Here is a 20,377-nt window from a genome sequence, read left to right on the forward strand (position 1 = left end):
TATAAATGTATCATTCACAACTCTCTACCTCGGGAATATGCCAGATGGGTTGAGTAGAGCTGATGTATACCTACTTGGGGTCTTGCTGGCTGCAAGTAAAAAGGCCATCACAAAATGCTGGCTCCAGAAAAATGCCCCCACTACAGATTCTTCTGTTAATATTGTAAAACAACTACATGTATTAGAGCAAATGACTTACTCAGTCAGACTCCAAAAAGATCTAGGGGAAAAACGATGGCAGAAATGGCAAGCCTATTTAGCTAATGAATGAGACTGTAAGCATGTACTGGGTATGATACATTGTCTTTTGGATTTACTGATCACCCCCGGACCTTGAATATGGGTAATTGTTCAATGTTTTGTTTTAGTCTTTTGTTTTAACTTCCTGTATTAAAAGATGAAAATGATCTATAAATAAAGAGTTTCAAAAAAAAAAAAAACAACTGATGATAAATTTTACTAGTGATACTTAAGTCAATTGGCACATGCTTCAGTTTCCTGAGACATTATGGGTGTTGATAATACATTAATAAAAAGGAGACAGAAACTGAAGTGAATGACATATATTTAACTAGATAGAACTCGATGCCAACGGTGTCGATGGGGATGCCTCCGCCTGGTAGACTACACACCTTATTAAGTAGTGATTTGGGGATGGACATTTGACCTCACAGTAATCTTGACCTGTGACCTTTGAACCTCAAAATCTAATCAGTTCATCTTTGTCCCAAAGCACACAAATGGTGAAATTTGGTGAAATTCCTTTCATTTGCCTTGGAGATATTGTGTTCACAAGGTTTTCGGACAGACATTTGACCTCACAGTGACCTTGACCTTAGACCTTTTAACCTCAAAATCTAATCAGTTCATGTTTGTCCCAAAGCGCACAAATGGTGAAAGTTTGGTGAAATTCCTTTCATTAGCCTTTAAGATATCGCGTTCACAAGGTCTCGGGACGGACGCACGCACGGATGGACGGACAACCCGAAAATATAATGCCTCCTGCACCTTAAGGTGGCGGAGGCATAAAAAGAGCAGTGCAAAAATCAGTAATAAAGATATCATAACTTTGGAATGTGCGTGGGTGATAATATTATCTTGTAAAGTTAGATATAATCTCCCCAACCTACACTACCGTTCAAAAGTTTGGGGTCACTTTGAAATTTCCTTATTTTTGAAAGAAAAGCACTGTTCTTTTCAATGAAGATCACTTTAAACTAATCAGAAATCCACTCTATACATTGCTAATGTGGTAAATGACTATTCTAGCTGCAAATGTCTGGTTTTTGGTGCAATATCTACATAGGTGTATAGAGGCCCATTTCCAGCAACTATCACTCCAGTGTTCTAATGGTACAATGTGTTTGCTCATTGCCTCAGAAGGCTAATGGATGATTAGAAAACCCTTGTACAATCATGTTAGCACAGCTGAAAACAGTTGAGATCTTTAGAGAAGCTATAAAACTGACCTTCCTTTGAGCAGATTGAGTTTCTGGAGCATCACATTTGTGAGGTCGATTAAATGCTCAAAATGGCCAGAAAAATGTCTTGACTATATTTTCTATTCATTTTACAACTTATGGTGGTAAATAGGCGGCACGGTGGTGTAGTGGTTAACGCTGTCGCCTCACAGCAAGAAGGTCCTGGGTTCGAGCCCCGGGGCCATCGAGGGCCTTTCTGTGTGGAGTCTGCATGTTCTCCCCGTGTCCGCGTGGGTTTCCTCCGGGTGCTCCGGTTTCCCCCACAGTCCAAAGACATGCAGGTTAGGTTAACTGGTGACTCTAAATTGACCGTAGGTGTGAATGGTTGTCTGTGTCTATGTGTCAGCCCTGTGATGACCTGGCGACTTGTCCAGGGTGTACCCCGCCTTTCGCCCGTAGTCAGCTGGGATAGGCTCCAGCTTGCCTGCGACCCTGTAGAAGGATAAAGCGGCTAGAGATAATGAGATGAGATGGTGGTAAATAAAAGTGTGACTTTTCATGGAAAACACAAAATTGTCTGGGTGACCCCAAACTTTTGAACGGTAGTGTATCTACGCCAATCTCCCTTAAAAAAAAAAATACAAGCCCCAGGAAAACCTGACTCAGCCCCTGGTCTTTTCAATAGCTAGAAACGCCCCAGGATGGATGGATGGATGGATGTTAACTTGGACCTGTTTTTATTATGAAGATTTATACAAGATGAAGATTATACCAAGCACCACATTCTGGACTTTCTTCCCAGCATTATCATACATCACCACTTCTAATATGTGACATTTGTTTACTTGCAAGTGCTGGCTAGCTTCAAAGCTATGTAATGTAGCTATCACAGTGCCTTTCAGGTGGTCTAATAGCAGTTAGATAAACTGGACTCTAGGAACAAGATCTGGCAGTCAATACGCAAAAATATGTGAAATAGGAAAAAAAAACCCTCAACAACACAAGGGCGTTGTATCATTCTGATTCATGCATTAAACACTGTCCATGTAATGTGTATGTTATATGGTTAATAGTTACTGTACAGGTTCGGTGTGGAATACATAAGGAATGGTGTACAGTATGTACCTTCAATCAGTTTCTGCTGACTGTTCCTCATCACATGGATATTTTCAATGCCGGTGAACTGAAACTTTATATTGGTGTAGTTATCCTCATTCTCATAGCCCTTTCCTGTAGCCCTGTTTGCCATTGCATTTAGCTGAAAACAAACCAGGATTATTTAGGCTCTATAACACCATCATATGCACATTTGGTTAAACATGTCCGTCACTGTGATAAAGTTTAGAGCTCACCTTGGGTCTGGTGTCCACAACATACATGAATCGGCTGCTGGGGTTGGACTTCAAGATGGCCTCAAGCATCTGTTCATCTTCCAGGCAGCGAGCACTGAAGCCTGACAGAGGCTGGCTGCTGCGACATATGGCTGCCTAGTATGGAAAACACAGTTTTGGTCAGAGGTGGACAGTAACGAAGTACATTTACTTGAGTACTGTACTTAAGTACAGTTTGAGTATCTGTACTTTACTTGAGTATTATTTTTTGGGAAACTTATGACTTTAACTTCACTACATTTGAAAGACAAATATCGTACTTTTCACTCCACTATCAAGGTCCTCGTTACTATGAAGCAGTGGATGCTTTTTCTTTTCTTTGATAAAACGTGATTGTTTTTTCGCAGGTGACACTGAGACAGCCTGTCAGTAATCACTAGGGTCACGTCACGTCCATAGACTGGATAAAATCAAGTTCAGTGATTTCTCAGCAGTTCTTCTGGAGAATGCACACACCCATGACCTAGAACCCATGTTTCAGTTTTCTGAAAGGACTAAAGATTCGTTTCGTTTTAAATGTTTGCTTTATTTGCCAAAAACGAACCACATCACAGCCTACAAAAACTAGCCGTACAACCTGTGGAAGCATATTGAGGTCTGTAAAGGTTTTTTTCTAAGAGAAGATTCCACTGAAGTTGTCTGTGCTTTTAGAGCTAGCGATAACGTTGCAATAGCTGTGCAGTCTGATTAGTCAAATGACTTTCTATGGATTTGTCCACCAAGTTGGCACAGCCTTGTCCACAACTAACATTTACACATAGCTAGTTAACTTGGATATTGTTAGTTAGCATGTACAAATGGAGTTACGCTAACATGAATAACGTTAACTTATCTGAAGTCCTTTCAGAAATATGTTTGAGTATAATCTTGCCAAATAAACAGAATGTAGAAATCTGTGTTTATAAAGGTGTTTATTCTACAGGTTCTACAAGTTAGTCAGTAAATCCAGTCGGTTGCTTCAGAGGCATTAGGTTTTATAAGCGTTGTGGCAATAATACAACAATGCGTTGACAGAAAATGTACTTTTAATACTTAAGTATTTTTAAAAGCAAGTACTTCAGTACTTAAGTCAAAATTTGACTGTACAACTTTCACTTGTATCAGAGTAACATTTGACCAGTGGGATCTGTACTTTGAATTAAATCATGAAGTTTTGTACTTTGTCCACCTCTGGTTTTGGTACACTGGAGACTTGATTGCATAAAGCACATTATGAGAAAAAGCTACACTGAGTGTATATGTTACAGGTCAGAATTGTAGGTCAGGTGGAATTTTTCAACCTAGGTTCGAATTTTTAACCCAGTTCATAATTTGCTGCTTGTATTAGGGAGACTTAATATATCCAGGGTTAGGTTTAGGGTTAGGAGTTGGGAAGACTTTGTATTTGAAACTATTTGATGACGTAATAAGACTAGACTCATTAATAAATTCTAAACAAATAAATCAGATCACAGTCGTCACTAGTCTAGTGGTTAAGGTGCTAGGTTAAGAATCAGAAGGTTCTGAGTTTGAATCCTGGTTAAGTATGAAAAAAGTTTTTTAAAATAATACTAATTAGGTCGATAGGAATAGGTAGACAGAGTGACAAGAGGAAACACTAGGTAGGTGTAGACAGAGGGGAAGTGGATGGAAGAAAGAGAGACAAAAAAAGTGATGGAAAATCCCTTTTAAGAATTTTAGATGATCCAAAATTTTACCTAGGTTGGAAATTATGAACTAGGTTAAAAAAAATTAATCCAGGTCAAAACAAACAAACAAACAAACAAACAAACAAACAAACAAACAAATAACCTAGGTTGAATTTTTTTTACCTGTGACATATATGTCTATACAATCAAATGGGTCAAAAGCAATAAACCGTGTGGTGTACAGCAAGTTATTTTAATGAAGTTATGAATTATTTTCCCCATTATTTTCCCACTAGCTGTACTTTTCCATTGCTTTTTACCATGCGGGTAAAAATAAATAAATAAATAAATAAATAAATAAAAAGAAATGAAGAAATAAAAAGAAAAGAAAACATTTTAAGGGGCACAGCTGATGTGCTGTTCTTGATGCAAAATAGAAATGATCGTTATTAGACCTCTGGCAGTGTACACGCACCCAGCCACAGATAACAAATCATACATAATATCAAACTGCTCTCTTGATAAAATGGACCATGTTCCATGAGAAGCTGACCTTCATTTCCCCCATAAAACTCTAAAGCTTTGCTGATATGGTTTCTTTTTTAGACCCTGATCACACAGGGGACACAGATATGAAACGAGTTGATACTATGACCGAGCCATTTCTGTCACATCACCCTGGTTTTCATGTAGAGGTCACATATTATTAACTGCTCTTTGAAAGAACACAACTAAAAGGAAAATATGAGCCTTTGGAGAATAGTTGACCTCGAGAAAATCAGTGGCCTTTACTGATTAAGCAAATCCATACAGGGCATGCAGAACTTATCAAACAAATGAAGACTGAAAACTTCATTTTGGATACTTCTGGGTTAGAAGACACACTTTAATGTTTACGAGAGTTTGAGTAAGTTCAGCACTGACAAAATACAGCTAATATCCAGTGTAGGACAAAAGGAACAAGAGTGCTCTGAGAGAACAATATCCCTCACTGGCAACTATGCCATAACTCTGGTAAAATCTGACTGAATTGAACGAAATTGCAATATGCGTATTACCGACATAGAACAAAGAACTCTGTCAAGTTTCATGAAATTTCTCCAAAAATTGTGAGAGGACTTGATTTCAGAAGGCGAGTACCCTTCCCGGGACGTATGGACGGACATCGCCACAACATAATCCTCCTTCAGGCCTTTTGGCCAGCTGGAGATAAAAAAAAAATTATGAGGGAAGTTGATTTCGGAAAGCAAACACACCTTGATGAAATTGCCAAAGTACAAATTTGTTAATAATTAAGGGCATCACTCTGGTAAAATTTACCCAAATTAAACAAAATTTCAATAAGAACCGTCATATAACAAAGCCTTTTGCCAAGTTTGGTGAAATTCCTCCACAAACTGTGAGAGGAGTAGATTTCAAAAGAACATACACCCTCATGAAATTGTCAAAGTACAGTGGTATGCAAAAGTTTGAGCACCCCTGGTCAAAATTGCTGTTACTGTGAACAGTTAAGCAAGTTGAAGATGAAATGATCTCCAAAAGGCATAAAGTTAAAGATGACTCATTCCCTTTATATTTTAAGCAAAAACAATTTTTTATTTTCATCATTTACATTTTCAAAATGACAAAAAAGGAAAAGGGCCCGAAGCAAAAGCTTGGGCACCCTGTATGGTTAGTACCTAGTAACACCCCCTTTGGCAAGTATCACAGCTTGTAAACACTTTTTGTAGCCAGCTAATAATCTTTCAGTTCTTACCTGGGGGATTTTCGTGCATTCGTCCTTGCAAAAGGCTTCCACTTCTACAAGTTTCTTGGGCTGTCTTGCACGCACTGCTCTTTTGAGATCTATCCACAGATTTTCAATGATGTTTAGGCCAGGGGACTGTGAGGGCCAGGGCAAAACCTTCAGCTTGTGCCTCTTGAGGTATTCCATTGTAGATTTTGAGGTGTGTTTTGGATCATCGTCTTATTGCAGGACCCATCTTCTTTTTAACTTCAACTTTTTTACAGATGGTGTGATGTTTGCTTCCAGAATTTGCTGATATTTATTTGAATCCATGCTTCCCTCAACCAATGAAATGTGCCCTGTGCCACTGGCTGCAACACAACCCCAAAGCATGATCGATCCACACCCATGCTTCAGAGTTGGAGAGATGTTCTTTTCCTGGAATTTGGCACCCTTTTTTCTCCAAATATACCTTTGCACATTGTGGCCAAAAAGTTCTATTTTGATTTCATCAGTCCACAGGACTTGTTTCCAAAATGCATCAGGCTTATTTAGATGTTCATTTGCAAACTTCAGACACTGAATTTCGTGGCTAGGACACAGGAAAGGTTTTCTTCTGATGACTCTCCTATGCAGGTCATACAGTGCCTTGCAAAAGTATTCATACCCCTTGAACTTTTTCACATTTTTCCACCTTACAACCACGAACTTAAAAGTTTTTATTGAGATTTTATGTGATAGACCAACACAGAGTAGCACATAATTGTGAAGTGAAACGAAAATGATAAATGGTCTTCAAAATTTTAAACAAATAAAAATCTGAAAAATGTGGTGTGCATTAGTATTCAGCCCCCTGTACTCTGATACCTCTAAATACAATCCAGTGCAATCAATTGCCTTCAGAAGTCATCTAATTAGTTAATAGAGTCCTACTGTGTGTAATTTACTCTCAGCATAAATACACTTGTTCTGTGAAGGCCTCAGTGGTTTGTTAGAGAACACTGAAGAACAAAGAACTCACCAGACAGGTCAGGGATAAAGTTCTGGAGAAGTTTAAAGCAGGGTTAGGTTATAAAAAAATATCCCAAGCTCTGAACATCTCAAGACGCACCATTCAGTCCATCATTCAAAAATGGAAAAAGTACGGCACAACTGCAAACCTACCAAGACATGGCCGTCCACCTAAACTGACAGAGCGAGCAAGGAGAGCGCTGGTCAGAGAAGCAGCCAAGAGGCCCATGATCACTCTGGAGGAGCTGCAGAAATCCACAGCTCAGGTGGGAGAACCTGTGCACAGGACAACTATAAGTCGTACACTCCACAAATCTGGCCTTTTTGGAAGAGTGGCAAGAAGAAAACCATTGTTGAAAGACAGGCATAAGAAATGTAGGGGACACAGCAAACATGTGGAAGAAGGGGCTTTGGTCAGATGAGACCAAAGTTGAACTTTTTGGCCTAAATGCAAAGCGCTATGTGTGGCGGAAAACAAACACTGCTCATCACCCTGCACACACCATCCCCACTGTGAAACACGGTGGTGGCAGCATCATGCTATGGGGATGCTTTTCTTCAGCAGGGATAGGGAAGCTGGTCAGAGTTGATGGGAAGATGGATGGAGCTAAATACAGGGCAATCCTGGAAGAAAACCTGTTGGAGGCTGCAAAAGACTTGAGACTGGGAAGGAGATTCACTTTCCAGCAAGACAATGACCCTAAACATACAGCCAGAGCTACAATGGAATGGTTTAGATCAAAGAATATTCATGTGTTAGAATGGCCCAGTCAAAGTCCAGACCTAAATCCCATTGAGCATCTGTGGCAAGACTTGAAAACTGCTGTTCACAGACGCTCTCCATCCAATCTGGCTGAGCTTGAGCTATTTTGCAAAGAAAAATGGGCAAAAATTTCAGTGTGTCTAGATGTGCAAAGCTGGTAGAGACATACCACAAAAGACTTGCAGCTGTAATTGCAGCAAAAGGTGGCTCTACAAAGTATTGACGCAGGGGGGCCGAATACTGATGCACATCACATTTTTCAGATTTTTATTTGTTTAAAATTTTGAAGACCATTTATCATTTTCATTTCACTTCATAATTATGTACTACTCTGTGTTGGTCTATCACATAAAATCTCAATAAAAAACTTTTAAGTTTGTGGTTGTAAGGTGGAAAAATGTGAAAAAGTTCAAGGGGTATGAATACTTTTGCAAGGCACTGTATTTATTCAGGTGTCGCTGCATAGTAGAACAGTGCACCACCACTCCAGGGTCTGCTAAATCTTTCTAAAGGTCTTTTGCAGTCAAGCAGAGGTTTTTATTTGCCTTTCTAGCAATCCAATGAGCAGTTCTTTCAGAAAGTTTTCTTAATCTTCCAGACCTCACCTTGATCTCCACTGTTTCTGTTAACTGCCATTTCTTAATAACATTACAATCGGAGAAAACAGCTACCTGAAAACACTTTGCTACATTCTTGTAGCCTTCTCCTGCTTTGTGAGCATCAATTATTTTATTATTCAGAATGCAATGGAGTTGCTTAGAGGAGCCCATGGCTGTTGATTTTAGGGACAAGTTTGAGGAGTCCGAGACTTTATACAGCTTTGAAATCTGCATCATCTGACCTTTCCTCATGAAGAATTTGAACAAGCCACAGCTCAATAAGCTAATTAAGGTCTGGAACCTTGGTAAAAGTTACCTGAGAACTCAAATGTATTGGGGTGCCCAAACTTTTGCATGATGTTCCTTTTCTTTTTTCACTCTCCAATTGTACAAAACAAAAATAATACACAAATCTTGCAGAAAACGCTGAAATGTGTCATCTTTACCTTTATGCCTTTTGGTGATCAGTTCATCTTCTGCTCACTTAACTATTCACAGTAACAGACATTTTAAGTAAGGGTGCCCAAACTTTTGCATGCCACTGTACAAGTTATTTAATCAAGGGTCAAAACTCTGGTAAAAATTTTCACAAACGAAATTAAAATTGCAATCTGCGTATTACCGTCATATAACAAGACCTTTTGCCAAGCATCGAGAAATTCGTCCAAAAATTCTGAGAGGAGTTGATGTCAGAAGGCAAGCACACCTTCATGGAATTGTGAAAGTACAAGGTTTTTAATCAAGGGCTGTAACTCGTAAAATGTGACTGAATTTAACAAAATTACAATATGTGTATTACCGACATATAACAAAGAATCCTGCCAAGTTTCGTGAAATTCCTCCAAAAATTGTGAGGGAAGTTGATTTCAGAAAGCAAGCACACCTTGATGAAATTGCCAAAGTACAAGTTTGTTAATAATTAAGGGCATAACTCTGGTACAATTTGCCCAAATTAAACTAAATTTCAATATGAACCGTCATATAACAAAGCCTTTTGCCAAGTTTGGTGAAATTCCTCTACAAATTGTGAGAGGAGTTGATTTCAGAAGAACGTACACCCTCATGAAATTGTCAAAGTACAAGTTATTTAATCAAGGATCAAAACTCTGGTAAAATTTTCACAAACGAAATTAAATCACAATCTGTGTATTACTGTCATATAACAAGGCCTTTTGCCAAGCTTCAAGAAATTCGTCCAAAAATTGTGAGAGGAGTTGATGTCAGAAGGCAAGCACACCTTCATGGAATTGTGAAAGTACAAGGTTGTTAATCAAGGGCTGTAACTCTGGTAAAATGTGACAGAATTGAACAAAATAACAACTTGCGTACTACTGACATATAACAAAGTCTTTTACCAGGTTTGGTGAAATTCCTCCACAAATTGTGAGAGGAGTTGATCTCAGAAGGAAAACATACTCTCTCGAAATCATCAAAGTATAATTTTGTTAATCAAGGGCTGTAACTCTGGTAAAATGTGACCGAATTAAACGAAATTACAATATGCGTATTACCGACATAAAACAAAGAATCCTGCCAAGTTTTGTGAAATTCCTCCACAAACTGTGAGAGGAGTTGATTTCAGAGGGTGAGCACTCTTCCCGGGATGGACAAACGGATGGACGGACATCGCCACGACATAATCCTCCTTCAGGCCTTTCAGCCAGCAGGGGATAAAAAAACCACATGAGCAAAAATGTTATGGAGTCTCATCAGTTTCAAAGTCTGGTGTTACATAAAAGGTATTCCATTTGAACTGCTATCAGATGACCAGTAACAAGCAGGTCATAAGTCTTCGAAGGAGCAAAGGGTCAGACTCTGTAACCCATCATTAAAAGGAGCCCTAAAAGCTTATATTCACTGCAAAGAATGTTTTGAAAACTCACTTGTGTTTCTTTGGAGTAGTAGGACAACGTAGGAAATCGGCCTCTGCTGCGAAACTTGGAGCTCCCTATGATGACAGGGAGCGTGGCTGATTTAGGCACAAACAGGTCAGCGGGGTAACTGTCACATACCTGGAGAAGATGGATTCAAGGTCACAGGCTTCGTTTACAAGCGTATAGATATCATCTATGTATACATGTCACACATTGATTCAATTTCACCATGAGTTGCCTTCCATACTGTGTTTTCTCAGCGCTCCACTCTACATTTCTGACATAGAGACAAACATCAGAATATAACAGCTGAGATACACACTGACCCTGTATTCTCGGTTGATAGAGGTGACGTGCCACAATTTATTTGGCACTCCCAATCGACTGTATTCAGCCTTCAAGTCTATAAAGGCCCAGTTTTTTTCCCTCTCTGCCTTGTTGAAATTAGGCTTGAAAGAAAAACAGTAAAGCTCCTCATATCGCTCTGAAAGACAGAAAAATGCAAAATGACAACGGTAACAGCAAAATAATACAGTACATAACACTGAAAACCAATAAGCAAAGAGAACCTAAATATAACTGGAGCCTTTTTTAGTTTATTAAAAGAATAACAATATCAGGGTTTGATTTTCTAAGCACTGGGAGCCTGTTATTCATCATGACACAGAAGAAATATCGTAAATCTCTAAATATATGGATATCTGAAGACTTGAATAACTGCAGAAGAAAGAGAAAAGCTAATGACAGCTTACTACAAAAAAGGCAGAGAAATTGTGTTATTTAATTACCTTCGGGCACAGGTATTGTAATGTATGAAAATTTTGCACACTCTTTTTTGCATTTAGCGGTTTTTAATTTGTGGTTCACATAAAATAGTGAATCCCTATGGGTCTGACTGTTTAGTATTAAAAGTACTAGAGTAGAACATGGTGAGAAAAAATGTTTTATACCCAGGCAATATATGAAGACCTACGTTAAGTCTTTTTAGTATAAATACAGAGGTGATTATTGAAAATTGCGTGCACTGATTGGTTGAGAAATTCAGTGTATTTCTTGATAATCACCTCCAGTGGCGGCTGGTGAAAAAAATTCTTGGTGGGGCTGGTGTGTGCCAGTAGAGTTCCCTGCCTAGTCCAGTATAAGCATTCAAATGAACAGTCAGACAATGACAATTCAACAATAATAATTTAATTTCCTTCTCAAAATCAGCAGTTTCACAGATAAAGTAAATTAACAATTTACAGCTACATTAGGCTCCATTTATGCTTTGGAAAGGAACGGTTTCAAATACAATACAATACTCAAGTTCTTGAGAGAAGTTTACAGCAAGGGTATGATTTCAGCTGAATCTATACAAATCAACTGTGTGTGTGTGTGTGTATGTGTGTGTGTGTGTGTGTGTGTGAGAGAGAGAGAGAGAGAGAGAGAGAGAGAGTGTGAATGAGTGAGTGAGAGAGAGGGAGGAAGGTTTCTAAGGTGAGTGTGGGACTGAGTGAAGTGGTGTGTGTGTGTGTGTGTGTCTGATTCTAAGGTGAGTGTAAGATTTCTGTGTGAGAGAGTGACTATGAAATGAGGTGTGTGTGTGTGTGTGTGTGTGTGTGTGTGTGTGTGTGTGTGTGTGTGTGTGTTCTGAGCTAGGTGTATTTCTGTGAAACGAGACAGTGAGAGGGGGAGCGAAACACAGTGTTGACACTCTTGTTGTGAATGCAAACTATGACAAGAAAGATGTGATTATTGTCCAATATGAACCAAAAGTCTAGTTTTGAACATCAAAGACAGAGAGAGAGAGAGAGAGAGAGATGCATTTTCTGTAGCAGGGGCGAAATTTCCAGCGCCCCAAAACCATTAAATTCGGCGATGCTGATTGGCCAAATATTTATGATTTTTCCCGAGCAACCATACACGATTGGCTATTCCGCTACACTTCTGGGGCGCTTTGCCGAGCACCCAAGAAGAGAAATGATGCGCGTCTGTCGGTGGAAATTCACCATTGAATGAGAGTCAGTTGGTGGAAATGTTGTTTAAATAATTCAGATCGCATGTAGGCACACACTATTAAGTAAAACTGACACTGATAATAAAATTTGTAAAAATATATATCGATATATTTTATATTTTTTTCCCCTCCACATCTGGGAGGGCGGTGCCCGAGCGCCCCCTATGAGCCAGCCGCCACTGATCACCTCAAGTGACTTGGCAAAATGGCGGCCAATTGCTTCGTCACCGTAAGTGAGGAAGAATTACAAATTATAAAAGAAAATGCTGTTCTGAAAAGCACCAAAGATGCTACGAAGTTTGGTCTAAAACTATTCAAAGGTAAAGTGGAATTGTGATTTGTTTTATCTATTTCAAAACAAAGTATTTCATGTGAATCGGCATAGATAAGTAACACTAGTCTGCGCGCACCTTTATTACATTTGTATGCCACTTCTGAAGTTGGAAATAAAAAATTTTTTAATACGATTTTTTAAAATAATTACCTGTGGATTTATACGAAAACAATCATCCGCCTCAGGCTCAGTGAATATTCGTGAATAATAACCTCAACTTTGTCTCGATTATTATTCACCGATAGTCACTTCCCTTTTGGAGAATAACTGTTAAATACAAATTATTTTCTCCCATTTGGTCCTGTGAATTCATAAGATATCTGTCTTTCAACTATAGTACAATAAAGACATCAAAGTCCAAAAACAAAATCATATTGAAGATCATACTGAAGATTTCTGAAAGATTTCAGTTTACCTGCCCTGGAGAGTCGTAAGAGTGACATAAAAACATCAGTGCACTCGCTCTCTTGTGGGATGATGAGTTGAATATTCTGGAAATTCTTGCACTGAATGAGAAGTGGGCATCCCAGAGGAGTAGTGCTTTGTTTCTTAATATTACACACCAGACTATGAAGCACCTGTGATTAAAAACCAGAGCATATATAAGTATGAAGCTTTGTCAATATATGTGCCATATAAAATGACTTCCTACCAATCATATTATATATAGAGAGTGTCTTGCAAAAGTATTCATCCCCCTTGGTGTTTGTCCTGTTTTGTCGCATTACAAGCTGGAATTAAAATGGATTTTTGGAGGGTTAGCACCGTTTGATTTACACAACATGCCTAACACTTTAAAGGTGAAAATTCTTGTTTTATTGTGACACAAACAATAATTAAGATGAAAAACCAGAAATCTGGAGTGTGCATAGGTATTCACCCCCTTTTGTATGAAACCCCTAAATAAGAGCTGGTCCAACCAATTCACTTCATAAGCTGATTAAGATCCACCTGTGTGCAATCAAAGTGTCACATGATCTGTCGCATGATGTCTGTATAAATCCCCTTGTTCTGGAAGGACCCTGACCCTGCAACACTACTAAGCAAGCAACATGAAAACCAAGCAGCCTCCAAACAGGTTTGAGACAAAGTTGTGGAGAAGTATAGATCAGGGTTGGGTTATAAAAAATATCCCAAACTTTGAATATCCCAGGGAGCACCATTCAATCCATTATAGCAAATAGGAAAGAATACGGCACCACTACAAACCTGACAAGAGAAGGCCGCCCACCAAAACTCACAGACCGGGCAAGGAGGGCATTAATCAGAGATGCAACAAAGACACCAAAGATAACACTGAAGGAGCTGCAAAGATCCACAGTGGAGATGGGAGTATCTGTCCATAGGACCACTTTAAGCCGTACACTCCACAGAGCGGGGCTTTATGGAAGAGTGGCCAGAAAAAAAGTAATTGCTTAAGAAATCACGTTTGGAGTTTGCCCAACAGCATGTGGAAGACTCCCCAAACACATGGAAGAACATTCTGTGGTCAAATGAGACTAAAACTGATCTTTTTTGGTCATCATGGGAAATGTCATGTGTGGCACAAACCCAACACCCTGAGAATGCCATTCCTACAGTGAAGCATGGTGGTGGCAGCATTATGCTGTGGGGATGTTTTTCATCTGCAGGGACAGGAAAGCTGGTCAGGACTGAAGGAAAGACGGATAGCACTAAATACAGGGCAGTTCTGAAGGAAAACCTGTTTGAGTCGGCCAGAGGTTTGAGACTGTGATGAAGGTTCACATTCCAGCAGGACAATGACCCTAAACATACTACGAAAGCCACAACGGAGTGGTTTAAAATAAAACATTTAAATGTCTTGGAATGGCCTAATCAAAGCCCAAACCTCAATCCAGTTGTGGATTGTCTGTGGCATAACTTGAAGATTGCTGTACACCAATGGAACCCATCTAACTTGAAGGAGTTGTAGCAGTTTAGCCTTGAGGAATGGGCAAAAATCCCAGTGGCTAGATGTGCTAAGCTAATAGAGACATACCCCAAGAGACTTGCAGCTGTAATTGCAGCAAAAGGTGGCTCTACAAAGTATTGACTTTGGGAGGATGAATACCTATGCACACTCCAGATGTCTGGTTTTTTCATCTTAATTATTGTTTGTGTCACAATTAAAAAAAAAAATTCACCTTTAAAGTGGTCGGCATGTTGTGTAAATCAAATGGCGCTAACCCTCCAAAAATCTATTTTAATTCAAGCTTGTAATGCGACAAAACAGGACAAACACCAAGGGGGATGAATACTTTTGCAAGACACTGTGTATTGTGTATATACACACACACACACACACACACACACACACACAGAGTAGTGGAGAAGCTGCTGAGCGGGAAGAGGGCGATGTCCGGTGGTGGACGCGGAGGAGGCAGGTTTGGAATAGGAGGAGGCGCGGGATACGGCTCGAGCGGCATCGGACATAGCGTGAGCATTCACGCGCTCTCCAGCTTTCTCAGGGCGCGCTGAAGGCTGAATGGGACGAAGGAGTAAGTCAAGGAAACACACTTGGGTGAGGAGGAAATACACCCTGGGTGGGATATCAGTGCAATCAACAATGACGGACGTGTATTTCAGAGCTCCGTTAATTTTCCTTTTTATCGGCCTTTTTACTTGATTTTATTTGACTCCAAGACTTGAATCAGTCAGTATTACTACAAATGACCTAATCAAATTGTCTACAGGGTTAAACTCTATTAACTGGATGGGTTTCGAAGCCTTCGTTACATCCTATTGCCGTCAACAACGTTCCGCCATGTTTGTTATAAAACCCAAGTCATGTATTTTGTTAAATTTAATTCTTCTATGTGGAGACATTAATATTAACCCTGGCCCTACTTGGAAATTCCCTTGTAGTCTATGCAAAAAGCCAGTGAAATCCAACCAACGTGGAATACAATGCGATTCATGTGATTCTTGGATACACACTCGTTGCCTAGGGATGAATAATGATGAATACCAGGCACTTGTCAACTCTTCATGTTCGTGGATTTGTCCCGACTGTGACCGCCCGAATTTCTTAAATATGCTTCTGGACCTGTCTTTAAATTCTCTGGACTTATCAAATTCTTTTGATATTCTATCCGATTCTGTGGATAACAATATTAACAATTCTTTAAGATCAAATAATCCAGCAACGAGTTCATTGAGGCGGAATAAGAAAACAAAATTAAAGGGAATGATAATAAATTGCAATGGACTTAAAAGCTTAAAACACTCGACTGAATTTCAAGCTCTACTTGATCTACATGATCCTGATATTGTATTGGGGACTGAATCCAAGCTCAGTCCAGATATTCCAACATATTCTTTCTTTCCGCCTTCCTACACGGTTCTCAGAAATCAGACCTCGCATATGTCGAAGAAACTGATTTTAATGTGGATAATTGTGAAGTCCTATGGTCCTCTCTGAAAATTGTAAATCAAAAAACATTGTACATTTCATCTTTTTATAGACCACCAAATTCATCTATTGAGATACTTGATCATCTGAGTGACTCTATAAACAATGTTTTTATGAAAGTTCCAAACCATCCCAACATTATCATGGGTGGAGACTTCAACCTTGGCGATACTGATTGGAACCAAGAGATCCCATCTATAACTAATCCTGCGACTGCATTTCAGCACAATAAATTTATGCACATGCTTGATGATTACTCATTGTCTCAACACGTTTAAGTGCCAACTAGACTTGCATCTGGAAAAACTCTTGACCTACTTTTGTCTACCTGTCCCAACAGTGTGTAGGTATCATGCCGCCATCTTGTGTCAGAACTACAATTCCCAGGCCTCTTCCACGTGACCTACGTCACGCGTGGGTGGGATCATCTACGTCAGTCCGCCATGCGCGCATAAGTCCAAGCGGAAGCTCCGCCATTTTGTCTCTCGCGTCCGGATTTCAATGAGTCTAGACGCACAAAAGAGATGCTCTCCAACCCGAAAACACTTCTTTCTTGCAAGATTCACCATCCAGCGCGTTCTGTGCCCAACCACTGGCCAAGGTAAAAGTCCAGAATAGCGCGATCTTTGAACTCAACCTGAGTTACAACCGGTTTACTTGTATTAGAAGTGACGTCACAACTGCAGCCCAGGCAGTTAAAAGTTAAGAAGCGATTGAATCCTTTTTAACTCAAAAGCGCTGTGCATCTTATTCTGATCAGAGACTTTTCCTCACGAACGCTGAGGTTCGGACCAAGAATCCTCTGCTTTCCACGGGAACCACCCAAGTGCTCCGCTGGACCTGAAAGTTTTCTACGCCTCCATCACGAGCGGCTCACGTGCTCCCATGGCGAGGCCCGAAACTACACCGGCAAATAGTTCTTCATATCTTGCTAAAGGCAGGATTAAGTAAGATTTTGGCATTTGGGCATAATTAAGATAGTCTTAGGAATTTGCTTTTATTTGAAATAGTGTGAATTTAAACCCAGGTTTATCTGTTACACTGTTAGACATGCAGCGTGTTGATTTATTTTGGTTCTATGTTCTCTCAATTGTTTTAATAGGTTGTGCATGCTTTTCTCTCTGAATAACACTTTAATTTCCTTATCATACATTTTGACCTTATCAAGGTTTCAGTGAGTTTGGTAATGTTATGAGTGTGGAATCTTTTTGTTACTGAGAAAACACGTGCTCAACAGGCCTGACCAGGCCTGATACACTTTAGACAGCTTCCCTTTGTCTTTAGCAACACGTGCTCAGTAGGCCTCACCAGGCCTAACAAACACACTTTAGGTAGGCCATAGGGCCTTTCACAAACACACTAGCAACACAAGGCTAATCTAGGCCTCCACCACGTGTAGTTAGCTACACGAGGCTAAACACATGGTCAAGTCCTTCCCACACACATACACACACACACACACACACATACACAAGCACACATTAGCAACAGAGCTAATCCTTTGTTCTATTTAGATAACATTCCTTTGTTTTAGCTAGCAACAAGCTAGGCCATACACACACACCACACATGTATATACACACCTCACTGCTTGTATATATTGATTTATTATTTTTATCTTTGTTATAATAAATTCATTTATTAAACAAACTGTGTTTATTTGTGTGAACGATATATGAAGTCCCCAATCTCCTCAAAGAATTCAAAAAGGTGCATATGAGTTATGTAATATGGTAAGTGATCGTAATAATTTGGAAATATACCATAATTTAGCTGTTTGGTAATTTATTATTAAGCACCAGGATTAATGGTATGATTCACTAAATGCTTCATTGAACGATTCACTAAATGATTCACTATACAATTCACTAAATGATTCATTGAACGATTCACTAAATGATTCACTGAATGATTCACTTCAAATGAGACTGATTCTATGGTATGATTCAATTCAAATGAGTCAAAGTAAACGATTCAATGGGATTGATTCATTTTAATTATTAACGTTCAAAATTTAATGAGACTGATTTAATGAGATTGATCACTTAATTTCAATAATTAACTATTGCACCCACAAGTGTCTCAAATGTATCCACGTCATCTGGTTTGAGCGATCATCATATAGTCAACTTTGAAGTCAACCTAAAACCACATCGTTCTACTAAACATCCTCACAAGGTTTACATCTACCGGTACAAAAAAGCTAATTTTGATGGACTAAATGATTTTATAATTAAGTCATCATCTGAATTTTTTGCTTCAAATCCATGGGGAAATTCTGTGGAACAAAATTGGAACATCTTCAAGCATACTGTAAACACTGGAATTTTTAAGTTTGTACCTCAAAAGTCTTCAAAACCAAAGTTTAATTTACCATGGATTAATCATCAGATAAAACGTGAAATGCGTAAAAAGGATCTTCTCCACAAAAAGGCTGTTTGTACAAAATCTCAAAATGATTGGAAAGCTTTTAAACGTCAGCGCAACTTTGTGTCAAAATTGGTTAAAGAATCCCGCAGTTGCTACTTAAATGACGTCATTGGCGAGAGCCTTACTGAAAATCCAAAAAAAATCTGGTCGTACATTAAACGCAATAGATCTGAGAATCTTGGTATCCCACCTCTTAAGACCAAACAAGGCGTGAGTGTTACAGATAAAGATAAAGCTGAAACTTTGAATTCTTATTTCTTTTCTGTATTCACAAAAGAACAAATACCTCTACCCAGTATTTCTACATCTCCATATCTTTCGATTGATGACTTACAAATATCATCTGACGGAGTTGCCAAACAACTATCACAGCTTAAAGGGCTGATGACACGAACATGACTCTATGCAATTTCTTAAATAAACTATACAACATGGCAAACATGTTAGATTTCTGTTATAATTACGTGAAAAGAAGCTGTTGTTACGCGAATATCCAACTTTTAATTGCACAGCGCAAGAAAACTGGGTCCGTGGCTCGCGGCCATGTTGTGACGTCAGCGGAAGAACACGCTGCGGTTCACTGGCTGTTCTACTCTGGTTCTACTCAATGGAAATGGCGCATGAAAACGCCGGTGAACTCTCTAGTGCTAGCTCTTCATCTTCTGGGAGTCTAGAATTGTGTTGATCTCTTCCGAATAGAATCTATGATAGCCTACCCTCTTTACCCTTTGCCTCTCGTTGCTAGGCGGCAGTTACATGAAAGCCGCAAGCTTTCACAAGCAAATACATGACTGATATCACGCCGACTTTATGATTACATTTATGATTATCATGTAGAATCTATAGCTCTACGTACCTTTATCTTATGTCGTTTCACAACACAGGTTCTGACAGGAGGACTGTCTTTGGATCCGGCATAGCTACTAGTAGACCCCCTCCGGAATACTGGCAGTGTTGCCAGATTGGGAGGTTTCCCACCCAGTTGGGCGGTTTCAAGTGCATTTTGGTGGGTTTTGAACATATTTTGGGCTGGAAAACTTCAGCGGTATAAAGATTAAAGTACTACGCAAAAGTCTTAGGCACATGTAAAGAAATGCTGAAGACCAAAAATGGCTTAAAAATAATGACATGATTCAACATGTAGGTATCATGCCGCCATCTTGTGTCAGAACTACAATTCCCAGGCACCTTCCGCGTGATCTACGTCACGCGTGGGCGGGATCATCTACGTCAGTCCGCCATGCACGCATAAATCCAAGTGGAAGCTCCGCCATTTTGTCTCTCGCGTCCGGATTTCAACGAGTCTAGACGCACAAAAGGGATGCTCTCCACCCAAAAAGACGTCTTCTTTCTTGCAAGATCCATCACTCAGCGCGATTTTCTTTCTTACCCTTGGCAAAGGTAAACTCTAGAGTCGCACGATCTTTAAACTCAACCTGAGTTACAACCGGTTTACTTGTATTAGAAGTGACGTCACGACTGCAGCCCAGGCAGTTAAAAGTTAAGAAGCGATTGAATCCTTTTTAACTCAAAAGCGCTGTGCATCTTATTCTGATCAGAGACTTTTCCTCACGAACGCTGAGGTTCGGACCAAGAATCCTCTGCTTTCCACGGGAACCACCCAAGTGCTCCGCTGGACCCGAAAGTTTCTACGCCTCCATCACGAGCGGCTCACGTGCTCCCACGGCGAGGCCTGAGACTACACCGGCGAATACATCTTCGTATCTTGCTAAAGGCAGGATTAAGTAAGATTTTGGCATTTGGGCATAATTAGGATAGTCTTAGGAATTTG

The 20,377-nt window shown here is 39.6% G+C and overlaps 1 protein-coding gene across 1 annotated transcript in view; it reads right to left on the bottom strand.

Annotated features, from left to right (window-relative positions):
• The window catches only part of mtmr7a (myotubularin related protein 7a), a 67,489-nt gene that overhangs the window by 36,873 nt on the left and 10,239 nt on the right, over positions 1–20,377 (bottom strand). Inside the window, exons 3-7 of the mRNA XM_060926954.1 lie at positions 13,159–13,321; positions 10,740–10,897; positions 10,423–10,551; positions 2,774–2,908; positions 2,547–2,679 (exon numbers count right to left, since the gene is read on the bottom strand). Coding sequence (XP_060782937.1) covers positions 2,547–2,679; positions 2,774–2,908; positions 10,423–10,551; positions 10,740–10,897; positions 13,159–13,321 — 718 coding nt within the window. The remainder of the gene's footprint in view (positions 1–2,546; positions 2,680–2,773; positions 2,909–10,422; positions 10,552–10,739; positions 10,898–13,158; positions 13,322–20,377) is intronic.

Source organism: Neoarius graeffei, chromosome 8 (assembly GCF_027579695.1).
Source record: "Neoarius graeffei isolate fNeoGra1 chromosome 8, fNeoGra1.pri, whole genome shotgun sequence".
NCBI classification, from domain to species: Eukaryota; Metazoa; Chordata; class Actinopteri; order Siluriformes; family Ariidae; genus Neoarius; species Neoarius graeffei.